Source organism: Rhipicephalus sanguineus, unplaced genomic scaffold (genome assembly GCF_013339695.2).
Source record: "Rhipicephalus sanguineus isolate Rsan-2018 unplaced genomic scaffold, BIME_Rsan_1.4 Seq4304, whole genome shotgun sequence".
NCBI lineage: Eukaryota > Metazoa > Arthropoda > Arachnida > Ixodida > Ixodidae > Rhipicephalus > Rhipicephalus sanguineus.
This window is the reverse complement of record NW_023615237.1, coordinates 217,773-232,449: the sequence shown is the minus strand read 5'-3', so window position 1 is coordinate 232,449 and position 14,677 is coordinate 217,773. Positions and strand designations below refer to the sequence as shown.

Below are 14,677 nucleotides of genomic sequence, written 5' to 3'. Positions count from 1 at the left end.
TATCTTGAAAACAAAGGTGAATTAGTTATATAGTCTACAATTGTTCCGAATAAGTGTAGCATGCATGAAAGTTGAAATATGTAGCGACAATGAGCAATCTCGGATGGATGACCAAACAGCAAGAGCTGAACCAACAATTAGAGTTCGCAGTCCACTAAGTCAAGCGATTGACATACGTAACCGGCATGCCTCTCACTAGGGTTGGCACGTGTTCATAGGTGCTCGCATGTTTTCATAGTTCGATCGCGTTAGTGCAGTTCCGGCGCATGCCTTGTATCTGTATTTATGGCTCATAATGAATTGTTAGTTCTGCGATGACTCAATTTCTGTTATGGGATTACCTTGTTCGGCAGCGTATATAAATCGGCGCGGTTTCTGAGAATAAACAGTTGGAAGTTGGCGCCCGTGTCTGTCTGTTCGTGTCTTCGCTTCGTCCCCGTCTTCTTTGCGTCATTACAGTTTTTCCTCAAGTTATGAACCAACTAGCTCAGCAACAAGCCCTGTTGACTTACATTTCTTCTACAGTGAGCTCTTTTTTGTGTCGTCAAACCGCGCAGCATCAGATTTACTCCTGCGTTAACCTCATCGCTATTTCATTATGCCGGTCAAGGCTACTCTCGTATTGCATCAAGCGGAGGGTGGTGCCGTTGGAAGTGCAGCTCCTCTTTGGAATTTTAGAACCGTCATGGGGACACACCCGAAGAACTTGCAAAGTACTCAAGTCGGAACTGTGGCGTCAAGTTCGCTTATACCAGGACTGGCTGAAGATACTTGTTGAGCGCTACGGTAACGGAGGAAGCCTCACGGATTTCCAAAAGTTGGCGGCGCAAAGCACAGAATTCCTTTGGCAGCGAACCCGACTCGGACTTCCACGGCGAGAGCGGGCAGTTGCAGGCACGTCTTCTGTAACAGTTCTTGGAGGTGCTTCAGTTCCTCGCGGCGTTCAACATGTGTTAGAAAATGGACCGAAATACAGCTACCAGCCTTCGGCGACGCGGTCGCAACTTGTGGCCATGGTACGGGATGTTGCGAGTCGCGCGTCCGAGCCAGATCGGGAACGGGCCATTGCTGACGGAGTCGACTGCCTACTGCGCACGGTGAGTGACAAGCCAGGAAAGAAACCCCCGATTAAGAAAATTGTGAAGTGTTTAAAAGAGGAAGGTCTTGCCGTTGTCGAAGCTGATAAGGAGGGTGGGTTTGTCTTGATGCCAAAGGGACTGTTCGATGCGAAAGCCCAAGAGGCGATTCAGAAGAATTTCAAACCGTCAACCGTCTTGCCTAAAAAGCAAAAATCTTTGGCTCTACGCTTGCTAAAGGAAAGAAATTTGAAGCACCTTCAAAAAGAAGTAAGCAAGTCTGTAAAAGATAGCCTTGATGTCTTTTTCACCGGCAAGACTCACAAGACAGAGTGTCCGCTCAGAGTGATCGTCTCCGAGAAGGGCACGTGGCAAGACGAGGTCAGCAGCTATCTGCAACGATGCCTCGGCAAGCTGGACGTACAGGACCCGTTCTTGGTGCGCAGTTCGACAGACCTAGTACAAGATCTAGCGCAAGGCAAGTTGGCAACCGCCAGGACGGCTTTTTCTTTTGATGTGCAGGACTTATTTTATTCCGTACCGCAGAGTGGTCTGTTTGATGCAGTTCGCGAGTCCATCGAGGCGTCGGGTGAAGTAGACTTCCAGAACTATGCTGGGATGAGTACGGATCAATTTTTAGAGTTTTTACGATTTTATTTGCATTCCACCATCGTGTGTTTTAACGGTTCATATTATGTTCAGAAAAACGGCATCTGCATCGGCTCATCTGTGGCCCCGGTTTTGTGCGACATCTTTCTTTCATCCATTGACAAACGCATTCATGCCAAAACCGACAACAGCAGTGTTGTTAAGATTTACAGATATGTTGACGACTATCTTGTGTTTTTAAGTTTACCCGACAGTAGGCTTGACGTAGCTGTTGCAGAATTAACTAACATTTTTTTAAAAGAATCTGGCGGACTAGAATTCACTTCGGAATTGCCTCAAGACAATTCCATTCAATTTCTGGATGTTAAACTTAGTTTCACGAAGGACCACCTGTGCTGGATGTATAACCCTAGGACTAAGAAGAGCCTTTTGCCGTATGACAGCGCACATTCTAAGCTAATCAAGAGAGGCATAGCTATCACATGCCTCAATTCAGCTTTGATTAAGTCATGTGAGCACCGTCTTGTTACGGGATTTAGTAATCAGATAAACAGGCTGAAAGACGCTCGATTTCCTCCCTCCGTTATCACGGGTGTGTGCGAAAGCCTCTTGCAGAAGTTGAAACGTGGAAGAAAAGTGCAGGAGCCAAAAGAAAAGATGAGTACGCACGTAATTCCCTACGTTCACCGGCTCTCGCACAATATAAAGAAGATCGCAGCCAGATATAGTGTGCGCATTGTATTTTCCGCTCCATGCAAACTGGCCAGGATTTGCCCTTTGATGGCGGATAAGCAGCCGGCTGCTTGCTCCAAGAAGCACGCCACGCGATACACCGAGTGTGTCAGCAACGTGGTTTATAATATTCCCCTAAGCTGCGGTAGGGTGTACATCGGCCAAACAGGCCGGTGTTTCAACGATCGTGCAAGGGAGCACCGCTTGGCGGTTAGCAGCAACATGGGCGGGCACTTGGCTGACCACTGCAAGCGCTGTGGTTGTGCGCCACACTTCAGCCAAACCACGTTTCTTAGGAGAGCAAACAGCCGCACTGAAAGGGAGACAATTGAAGCGTTTCTAATAAAGAGGGCAGGTAGCCAGTGTGTTAGTGCCCCTTCACTCGATCTAAGCGAGAAAGAAGCTATCTTTTTGAAAGATAGCATTTAGACATGTAGAGTTTAGATTGTGCGCTATTCATTTTGCCTCTCACTAGGGTTGGCACGTGTTCATAGGTGCTCGCATGTTTTCATAGTTCGATCGCGTTAGTGCAGTTCCGGCGCATGCCTTGTATCTGTATGTATGGCTCATAATGAATTGTTAGTTCTGCGATGACTCAATTTCTGTTATGGGATTACCTTGTTCGGCAGCGTATATAAATCGGCGCGGTTTCTGAGAATAAACAGTTGGAAGTTGGCGCCCGTGTCTGTCTGTTCGTGTCTTCGCTTCGTCCCCGTCTTCTTTGCGTCATTACAGTTTTTCCTCAAGTTATGAACCAACTAGCTCAGCAACAAGCCCTGTTGAGCTAACAAGAGCCGCTTTGAGCCCCTGGAAGGCACCCTCCATTTCCGCACTCCAAACTACCTTTTCTGGGGCCTTCTTGCGCAGTGCATCCGTTAACGGAGCGGCTACTTCCGAGTACTGAGCGATGTAGCGCTGATAATATCCCGTCAGTCCCAAAAAGGAGCGGATAGCAGTCTTGGTTTCTGGCTGCGGGAACTCGCTAACCACCTCTACTTTCAACTCGTCAGGTCGCCTCCTGCCCTGCCCTACCACGTGCCCTAGGTACCGTACTTCGGCGCGAGCTAGCTGGCACTTAGCCGGCTTCACTGTCAGTCCAGCGTGCGTCAAACGTCTAAGGACATCGCTAAGATGGTACAGGTGATCTTCCCATGTATTGGAGTAAATAGCAATGTCGTCTAAGTAGGGAACAGCGTAGCCTTCAGCCCCCTGCAGAACTCGGTTCATTAGCCTCGAAAAGCAAAACGGGGCGTTCTTAAGGCCAAAACTCAGAACTAGGGGCCTAAATGTGCCCGTCGGCGCCACAAAGGCTGCATACTCATTAGCTCGTTCAGACATCGGAACTTGCCAATAGCCTCTTACTAAGTCCAAAGTCGAGACGTATTTAGCGGCGCTCACTTTTTCCACCAGCTCCTCTACGTTGGGTATAGGATAAGTCTGGTCCTTTGTGATCGCGTTAAGTTTGCGGTAATCCACGCAAGGCCGTGGATCCTTCCCAGGAACCTCAACGAGAATCATAGGGGACATGCAGGTGCTTTCGCATGGTTCGATAAGCTTAAGCTCGGGCATTCGATCTACTTCTTTTTTTAAGATCTCCTGCTGTCGCGGGGCTAGCCTATACGGCCTCGACTTCACAGTGGTGTCAGAAGTTAGCTCAATGTCATGAGTGATAACCTCAGTTCGCCCTGGCCTTTCCGAGAAAACAGTGATGTATTCGGACAACAAGTTGCGTAAGTCGACTTTCTGCATCTCAGTCAAGCCCTCGGCAGGTGCCACGGCTTTCATGACATCGGTAACCTCCATTGATCTTCCAACCTCCACCAAGCCTGGAATTTCAGGCGTTAGCTCCTCCGTGCTGTTAAGAGCCAAATTCACTTTCTGCACTTCTCCCACATAACTCTTCATTAAATTGTGGTGGTAAATGACAACCTCTCGGCGTCTTTCTTTCCGTTCCAGTGCGTAATTTGTGTCCGAGAGCTTTTTCACAACCCGAAAGGGTCCCTCCCATTGAATCTCCAGCTTATTTGCTCGGGAGGGGCGCAAGACCATTACCTGATCGCCTTCCTGATAAACTCTCAGTTTCGCGTTTCGATCGTAGTAGCTCTTGGCTCTACTTTGCGCCTCTCTCATGTTCGCCTCAGCAATGTCGCGAGCACACCGCAGCCTTTCCAGCAATTCAAGAATGTACTCGACCACAGTAGGGTCGGTACTTTTCGTCTCCCAGGTTTCGCGCAAAAGTCGCAGTGGAGACCTGAGGGTCCTTCCGTAAACCAGCTCCGCGGGGCTGAAACCCGTCGCTTCATGAGTGACCGATCTCAGCGCAAACAGCATTGCCGGAAGACAAGCATCCCACTGACACTTCTTTTCAAAGATAAGGGCTCGCAGAACTCGTTTCATCACGGAATGACACCGTTCTACACTATTGGACTGCGGGTGGTATACTGAGCTGTGGATTATTTTCATTCCACACTTCTCCAGGAATCCCGTAGTGAGAACGCTGGTGAATACTGAGCCTTGGTCGCACTGTATCTCCTGAGGAAAGCCCACTCTTGAAAAAATAGACAGTAGTGCGTTACTACTTCTACGGAGCTTTGCTCCTTCATTGGGATCGCCTCTGGAAATTTGGTTGCTGGACAAACGGCGGTAAGCAAATACCGGTAGCCTGACTTTGTCACTGGGAGTGGTCCCACAACGTCTATTACAAGCCGGCGAAATGGCGCCGAAATGAGCGGAACAAGCTTAAGTGGTGCCTTTCCCTTCTCGTGCGGTTTTCCCACTCTCTGGCAGGTGTCACACGCTCTTACGTGGTTCTCAACTTCTTTGAAGCATCCCGGCCAATAAAACTCCGTTAGGAGCCTGTCTTTGGTCTTCCGAGCTCCTAAATGCCCCGACCAACCAACTCCGTGACAGAGAACCACAATGTCAGGCCGATACTTAGCCGGCACTACAATCTGGTCGAACGTGCGACCTTTTGCAGTCCGGTAGTGGCGGTACAAGATGCCATTTTTGACGGGAAAACTGACATTCTTCCTCGTCACCACTTCCCTGACGGTGTTCCAAATCTCCTTAAGGCTGGGATCGCTTTTTTGCTGCTCGATGAGCTCGTCTCTTGTCACTTTCCCCAGTACATTGCTTAGTGCTTTTGATACCGGCAACAGGAGCAGCCCCTCCTCCCATTCCCTTTCAGCTGTATCAGCGCTAGTCTGCTCCTCTGACCCCTCTCTTTCTTTTTGAGTAGGCGACGGGGTAGCAGGCTCCGCTGTGCTGACTACAGCTGGTGTTGCTGTACTTCCGGTGAAACTCGGTTCTTGCCGCTCTAGTTCGGCTGCTAACGCGCGTGCTTTAGCTCTAGTCAAGGCTTGTACTGTTCCCTCGTGAAAACTTTTCCCTTGCTCTCTAAGCAGACGGTCGGTCCGATTCGAGAACAAATAGGGGTACTGCGGGGGCAGCTTGTCTGACACCGCCGCTTCCGTCTCCACTTCTCCGAACGGCCCAGTGATGATTACTCGAGCTACCGGAAGACAAATGCTTCCATCTTCCAATACTGGTTTAATCCATGCGCACTTGCCGTTGTAGTCTGCTTGTGCCCCATAGTCCGGGTGCACCAGATCCATGGTTGCCCCACTGTCCCGTAAGACGCGGCACGGCTTTCCGTTCACCGTTAGGTTAAAAAGATACGGACTAAGCAGCTCCTCGCTAGTGGCTGAGTCAGAAGAATACGAACGGGCTGGCCTGGGCCTACGACAGCCTATGGCAATATGACCTTCCTCCTTGCATTTGTAGCAAGTAGGTGGTTTCTGAGCCTCAAAAGGACTCTTTTTGGAAAAATCCCCCGAAACCTTTTCCTCCTGTTTGTTTTGTGATCCTTGACCACTTGCAGCAAAGTCCGTCTTTTTCTGTGCAGTCATACCTGCGCCAGATCCCTGCTTCGCCGTCCAAGGTTTCCCTTTATCTCCCGCTTTTGCTGGAGGAACCTCGTCCCTTTCTCCCCGGCGTGACGCGTACTCGTCAGCCAAGTCGGCAGCTGCCTGTACAGTTTCTACGCCGGCTCTATCCTGGATCCAGAGCTTCATTGGCTCGGAAAGTTTTGAAAAAAACTGTTCGAGAGCCACTACTTCAAGAGCCTTTTCGAAGTTCCCAAAAGCGTTGGCTCCTTTCATCCATTCGACTAAGTTGACCTTCAAGTCGTAGGCAAACTCAGAATACGTGCTGCCCTGCTTCTTTGTCAGATTTCGAAACCGCTGGCGGAACGCGTCTGACGAAAGTCGGAACCTCTTTAGAAGGCTATCCTTCACTTTGTCATAGTTGTCCGCATCCTCCACTGGAAGCCGCGCGATTACATCCGCTGCTTCACATGGCAGCAAACTTAACAAATTTCGAGCCCATGTGCTACGATCAAGGTTCGCTTTTTCACAGGTTCTCTCAAAGTTCACAAGAAAGAGGCCCACATCTTGCCCTGCTTTGAAGGGTTGCATTAGCTTAGATAAATCACAAAGATTTTGTCTGCCTGCTACCTCCACTCCTTGAACCCCAGACATCTTCCTCATTTCCACTTCGAGTCGCAACTGTTCTACCTCCAGTTCTTTTTGCTTTAGCTGGCGCTCCTGTTGCTCTCGCCTTTCCTGACGCTCCTGTTCCTCACGCTTTTTCTCGCGCTCCTGTTCCTGTTGCTTTTGAATCTCGTTCCACGTTTCTTTAATATCGTCACTGCTCAGATTCAAGCCCTCGATAGCGCTAACAATTGCGTCTTTCTTCATCCCCGCATCTACTTCTGCTCCCAGCTCCTCCCCCAGAATCAGGAGCTGATTCTTCAACAAACGCTTCCAATCCATGACAGAGAACTAGTGTGGTGCGGCTCACTCTCTACCCAGAAGTTCCGTAAACAACTGCTTCTGTGGTAGCCTCTACCTGTGAAAAGATTGCACTTCTATCTTATCAGCCTGGCAACCAAAAAACCAAAGCCAGCACTCACCAGTCCACAGCTGTCAGTCTCCATGATCTCGGCGTATTCATTCTCCATCCTCCAGGCTCACATCCAACCGCTTGCCATCCAGTTGTAGCGCGTCGTGGCGACCGCTGTCTGCGGGTAGCGGGGCCGGTCGCCGTCGCTCCGTCGAATCAGGACCAGGGGAGAGCTTAGAGCAAACTCAATGGGTTTATTTACATTTTGACAGTGAGTTGTCGAGATCAAGACAGAAGACCGCGCTGGGCGAGGCGCCGCACGCCCTTTTTGTTGACCCCCGTTCCCTAGGTCCCTAGGTTGGGGATCACTACACAAAACAATGCGGACCAATGGTGATGTGGAAGTTCCTCTAAGGGAAGCACCTTCCTCGGGAAGGGACACGCCCTTCATGTATGTTCACAGAGGCACAACACTGACCCGCACATACACACACACCCTTGCCACTAGTCGCAGCGCCGCCGTAGAACGGGGAGGGGGAGAACGGAAGATGCACGTGCGCATCGACCCCTTTGGTGCCGGCCGCGCGCTGCGTTCCCACGGGAAAGTTTCAGCACGCACTTTCGAGATGTGCCAGGTTCGTGGAATCACTCCGGGGGAGTTAATCCCTTGACCAGCGCCGTCGTCGTCAATCTGTGGGCGACGTCTCGTGTAGTCGGCCCCTGTCGTCTCCTCCGTCGAGCCGTGGCGAGACAATCCTTTTGGCGCTGGTCCGGCGGGCGAATGACCCGCTGGGTCAAGGCATAGCGTGATCGCTACACTAGCAAGGAAATTAAGCAAGCTTCGCCCTACTGGTGCCAAGCCTGAAAGTATGCCGGAGCTGGGAGGCCTCTTTACTTTTCTCTTGCTTTATTCCTCCTCTGTTCTTTCTCTTTCTTTTCCTTTCTGTCTATTTCTTTCTATCTCTTTCCCGCTCTTTCTATTATTTTTTTCACTTTCTTCTCTGTCTTTCTCTCTTTCTTCCTTTCTATCCCTTTCTCCCTCTTTCACTCCGCTCCACTTCTTCCTCTGTCTTTCTGTCTTTTTTCCCATTCTTTCGCTCCATTCTTCTTTTTCTTCCCATCTCTTTGTTTCTCTCTCCCTATTTCTATTTCTTTTTCTTTCCCTCCATCACTAGGGTAATTAGAAGATGCAAATCAATGCATTAATGCACAAGTGTGACATCAGCATGCAAATTGCACACGACACAGAAATCGAACTCGAGACGACATGCACCGAAAGCGGCTACCATAACCACTGCACTACAGCGTCAACTCATTCTTGCTTGCTTTTTCGTCATGGCGGCGGCTGCATTTTCTATGGAGGTGAAAATGTTTTAGGCCCTTGTACTTAGATTTAGGTGCAGGTTAAAGAATCCCCGGTGGTCGAAATTTCCTGAGCCCTCCACTACGGCGTCTCTCATAATCATATCGTGGTTTTGGGTCGTTAAATCCCAGATATTATTATTATTATTATTATTATTATTATTATTATTATTATTATTATTATTATTATTATTATTATTATTATTATTATTATTATTATTATTATTATTATTATTATTTTCGTCATGAACTCGTGAAGACTACAGAAAACACCTTCTGCTCCGACTTCGGTTCGTCGTGTGTTGTGCCGCGAGAACAAATGTCCTTTTCAGTGCTTCTTCATAAATCGCGGATGTCTCGCTTACCGAAAATTTGCGGATACCAGCAAGAATAAGGTATCTTCAGGTCTAGAAAACCACGTATATTTAGTCTGCGAGTGCTGTGAGCAATCTCTGTTATTTGTGCAGCGAGCTATACACGCGTCTCAGTGACAGCAGCGCGCCCTCAGCTGTGCAAAGATCAAGTGCATTCGCATATTAGCGTTACATATGTAGGTGCTACAGTTACAAGAGTATTTTAACGTGTCTACACCGTGTGCATTTAGTGCACGTGTATGGAGTGTACTCTCGCGGGCTGTACGCAGCAGCTGCAGCACCTTTTCAGCAGTTCGACGACTATCTATTTCCGCAGTTAGCACTTGTGCGCGCTATTCCACGACATACAGTACTGCATTATCACTCATATGTAGTAATTATATTGTCTTATATATGAGGACTAGCTAGTCCCGTAGCTCTATTCAACATCACATCACCGTTCAAGTGAATGTCGAAGGTGTGCACCAAGGTCAATCAAGCATAACGTCCCCAAATTTGCGAGAGACAGGTCTCCCTCAAAATAAACAGTTAATGCTATTGCACTTCTCTGCTGCGAGCGTCCGCGTGTAGTTTGTACTGTTATTCAAGAGATGGTATTTTCTTTCCTTTTTCTTTCCCCCCTATCTTCCTTTCCCCAATGTTTCCCCTTTCCCAAATGAGCAGGCAGGCGTTGTGCCCCTTTAGGTGGCAGTTGTCAGCCTGTTCCCTCCCTATTTCCTCTGTGTCTTCGTGTTTTCTATGTATTCAAACCAAATAAATAAATAAATAAATACGAACTTAAAAATGTTACTGTATGCCTCAATTACTAATTGTTACTGTATGCCACGGCAGTACACAGGTTGGCTTGTTCGTGATGCAAGGTTACAAATACCGCACCGGCATGGCATGACATGGCGAGAACTTTATTATGGTCTAGATAAACTACGGCCCGAGGGCAAAGCCCCCAGGCTAAGTTTCGCCAACTTTTTTATCGGGATCCCTATAAACAGGATTCTATTCATTAAGTAGGAGCCCGCTGTCTCTATGCGGTTTGTTACGCAGTACCTGACTGTGGCAGAGCGGGCTCTTTCAAACATAAAAGCAGCCAAAATGCCACGAGAAAGAAAGATAGGAGGCGCTCGTGTTCAAAATAGATTCACATGCCTACGGAAGGAAGTAGCGCGCTGCGATTGAAGCCGCTTACGACATTAACAAACTAGCTCCGCTGCCCATGAGTAGTGTCCGAAACACAGTGGACATAATGAATACATGTTTTATTCATCAGCGCCGTGTGTGTGTGTGTTTAAACAATACAGGAATTCAAGAAAATATGGAGGTGTAAAGTGACTAGAAATCATCGAACATTGAATGTATCTTGAGCCAACGTCCCGACAATAGCATTTCTCTTCATGAGGCTTTTTAGGAGTGATTTTTTTCCGCACATTGCTCATTGTTTCCCGCTGCCGAGGGGGAGGAGGATAGGCGTAAAGGTGGGAAAGAATTCAACAGGTTGTCCGATACACTGATGCGCTAATTACGTCGCGATAAAACGGGGCGACTGAAGCATGCATGTACAGATATGCGCGTTTTTATGTCTTCGGTTACTCGAACATGGATGTCACAGACAGTGCCACTAAACCTCAAACATTGTTAGGGAGCCGGTTTACTGCATGTGTTGTTTCGCTGAGGATATGAGCGCGCATGCTGCTTTGATAGTGTTTGTGCTACACGTGTTTGTATCCTAAGAAGGCTAAATGTAAAACGAAATGTAAGGCAGGCTTCCATCATAAAACCATGGGTAAGACAAACCCAAGTGCATGAAGATCGATAACCGTGCCACGGTAGTTACGCGGGTTAATGCAATTTATAAAAATGGCAAAGCCTGATCGCGAACTTTTGTAATTCGAACTTTAGACACTGTTGTGAGTGCATTTCAAGACAGAGTAAATTTCTTGAGAATTTTCTAATAGCCGAATGAGTTGCATCATGCAACTACATCGTGCGTATGTGTTTATTTCATAAACTTTATTGGGATTATTTCTTGCTGCATTAATTTTATTCCCAATGAATGCCAGTTATGCTATCTGCACTCTCTAGCTTTCTGCCGATTAAAGTATTTCACATTTCTTTCATTTTAACAACATTTATTTTCGTTTCTTTCTTTTCAATTGAGCAGAATTTTGCTTTATATTCATTAAGCAAAAAGAAATGCATGAGAGGTATTTTACTAATTGCTAATTATTAACTTAGAGTGAAGTTATTACACCTGACGAGTGCGTATATTGATTTATAATTGAAGTTATGCACGTTGCATGCATTTTTCTTGTATTTATTCTCAGGCATATTCTTTAGGGTATAATCACGTCCTTCTATATTAGTGAAACAGCTTGTTATAGGAGCTGAAACGATTATCTCCTAGTTATCTTGGAGTAGCTGCACGAACGTCAATGTTGAAGCAAGGGTATAACCGTAGTAGCGTGCACTACGGGATGCCAGTATTCATTGCAGCACTACAGGGATCAGATTACCTTGTAGCCTGCACGTGCGATCTCTTGCGTACTCCATGAGACTGCTTTGTCGCACGGATATTCGAGTGATCCGACAAGAGCTTCAGTGCAAGACACCAGTATGAAGTGTCCCAGGATTCTCAAGTGGGTGAAACGAGCAACCGTCATTAGAGTGTTTGTGAATTGGGGCCCCAAGGAGCTTGGGGACCCAAGAAGCTTGCGAGCCGCCAGGGCGCATGCGCAGGGCTCTTGCGCTCGCGTTGACCCAAGACGCAAAAACCAGAAACTAGCGTGGGGCCCCAAGGCGTCTTGGGTCACAAGCGAGGACACGCAGACGCAGCGCGGGCCACGGCGCCGTAGGGCCCGCGTCTCGCGTGATATTAATTTCGTCACGCGTGGCGCTCCGTGCGCTTGACCCAATGCAGCTTGCGTTGGCCCAATTCTCAAACTCTGCTGATCATCTGAACGCAAGAGCAAGCTGCCCAACGCAGCTTGGGGGCCCAGCGAGGCACCGTACAGTCGAGTTTTCCAGTGCGAATGCAGCGCCAGAGCGCAAAGCCTAGCGGATAAAAAAAGCAATAATGAGACGGGGTCCGTCAAAATTGAACGCGATGCGCGCGTCTCCCTCCCTGCACGAGTGCGCGGATTGTGGCCGGGCTACACGGGGGACGCGTGAGCGCGTCTACTTCCTGCGTGCCCCTAACGGCCAATGTCAGCGGACTTGGGACGGGCCAGTGCGAGGAACGCAGCTCCCTCTGGCCAGTGTACGGTGCCTAATCATATTTCCGATGTGCAAAGGAATTGACTCTAATAGAGGGCTCAAGATGTAACGGAGCATTGCGAGTGATCACCATGAGCCGCGAACCATATACCATGTTTCGCAACCTAGTATCTCTTCGAGCCGCAGTGTTTAACATCAGTCATGGCCGTGGCATATTTATTGAGGATGGATGGATAGATACAACTTTATTTGAAACAATCAAAGTGAGTGTGGTTGGGCTCCTAGACGTCCGGGAGCCCTCTGGCCGACATCCCTAGGCAGGCCCGGTTCACCAGTCTCAGCTGGTCGTCCGAGCCAGTGGCCCGAAGAGCGGCCTCCCACGAGGAAAGGGAAGGATTGGGAATAGGGTCTACCACCAGAGGCTTTGGGCAGCTCCACAAACAGTGGAAAAGATCAGCCCGGGGAGCCCCACAGGTGGTGCAATGTAGGTGATGGAGAGCTGGGTAAAATAAATGTGCCAGATAGGGGGAAATAAATATTTTCGTCTGGAGGTGGCGCCAGACCGAGCTCTCATTATGGGTAAGGGAGTAGTGAGGGGCAGGTAAATGTCGCCTGCCGTTCCTGTAACATGACGTAATCTGATGATAGGTGCAGATTACCTATTCTCGTTTTGTCACTGGTTTGGGCGAGTGGTCCTCCAGGGACCGGATGGAAAGATCTCGGACATGCGCATTAGGTGGTACGGATTGTATAGCCGTATAGGGACGGCGGGAGGCATACAATACATGATAGAAAGATTACAAAGGTTTTCCGTGGGTCATCATTAATAGTTTGCGTGTTGACTTACGATGCTGGAAATACGCTTGTCCTTGTCTTCCGAAGTACCTGTTTAAGTTACGCGCTCGCATTTAAAGCATCATGAATCATCGACCCGCCCAATCAGCCATTTTGACTTACAAGTTTAGGAGAGCTATATTCAACCACCTGGGTTATTTTTTTCCTGCAACAGCAAAAACGTCACGCCTTAAACGTCACGATGTGCTCCTAACTATCAGCTAGGCATGCCTCATTGTACTTCGCCATCTTTCCTTTTTCTCGCTGTTTGCAAGGTTGCCATTGCCATTGTCGGTGGCTGATGGCTTGTGTGTGCCAGTCAGAGTTTTCCCTCCTACAGAAGGGGCTGCTGTACTTGGACAACATTGCTTCGGGGCTCGCTGGTCTCATTACATCAACAATTCATGGAAAGCATGAACGTGTCCTAATCAGCCGTGCCATCCGCCCTTGAGAGACAAACATCGTGGAGGGCTTCGCAGCAAACGTCAAACACCACGAAGGAGCTGTTATACTTTACAAGTTGCTATTTTAATATAATGATTCATTATAGGGTTTAGTTAAAAAGACATAATCCAATATACTATAAGCGTTTGTCGGCTATACATGAAGGGACATATATATTACTCTGCCTCTCAGCATGCAACCTAGAGGTTGCATGCTCACAGGCGTGAAACTTAGGTGCTTTAAAGTGAAATATTTCTGCGTATTTTTCAATAAATATATTCATTTATTTCGAAAAATGCAACAACAGTTGTGTCCGGAGAGCGGTGATATACGCACCTTGACAGGGTCTCCACTCCCCCAACGGAGACACAAGTCGGCGCAAGGAAACCTTTTGATAGTACACAAGCTATAGCAAAGGTGCAAAAGAATATTGATGACAAGTCAGAATATTGATGTAGGATAGTCTAAATATTGATTGTGATGAACGTTCGTAACTCCATGGTCTACAACTCTGAGCACATGATTCTAGTTTTCGTGGTTACAGGAAGTCATTAAATACACTTACAATAAAACGCTTAAGATTTCACACCGACAAACTACTGCTCGAAGGCATCTAAAAAAATATCCTGACGCTGCATTGTGGTGGTTTAGAAGCCAAGAAAAAAATATTTAACCAGTTTTCATTTGTAATTTTTGCGCAGAGGGGGTGCTACGTCGTATCTGTAAAGTGTATTGTATATTGCACTTTCCTTGCTTATATACTCGCATTATACTCGCGTGCTTATATACTCGCATTAAAGTGATGTTGCTTTCAACTGCGGAAATGCATATTTGGATCGTTTAACCTAACCTTAAAATTTTCAGCAGTTCACAGCTGTCATAGAAGGGAGCGTTTGCGGTAATTTTGATAATTTTTTTTTTCATATATTAAAGGCTTAATAAAGAACGAGCGAATACTTTTTTTCCCGATTTCAGGTCTTGTGCTGGCCATCGTCGCCGGAGTTGATCCAGCGCTAGGACTTTATAGTTCATTGTATCCGACGCTAGTCTACGTCATCATGGGAACTTCTCCCTTCGTTTCTATGGGTAGGTGATCACGTCAGCGTTATGCACATTTGTAGTTGTCTCAAGAACGAT

At 47.7% G+C, this 14,677-nt stretch overlaps 1 protein-coding gene across 1 annotated transcript in view; it reads left to right on the top strand.

Moving 5' to 3' along the window:
- The first annotated feature begins 1,013 nt into the window (after positions 1–1,013).
- The window catches only part of LOC119377306 (solute carrier family 26 member 6-like), a 54,272-nt gene continuing 40,608 nt past the window's right edge, over positions 1,014–14,677 (top strand). The window contains exons 1-4 of the mRNA XM_049411568.1: positions 1,014–1,097; positions 1,395–1,554; positions 1,642–1,698; positions 14,516–14,626. Coding sequence (XP_049267525.1) covers positions 1,014–1,097; positions 1,395–1,554; positions 1,642–1,698; positions 14,516–14,626 — 412 coding nt within the window. The remainder of the gene's footprint in view (positions 1,098–1,394; positions 1,555–1,641; positions 1,699–14,515; positions 14,627–14,677) is intronic.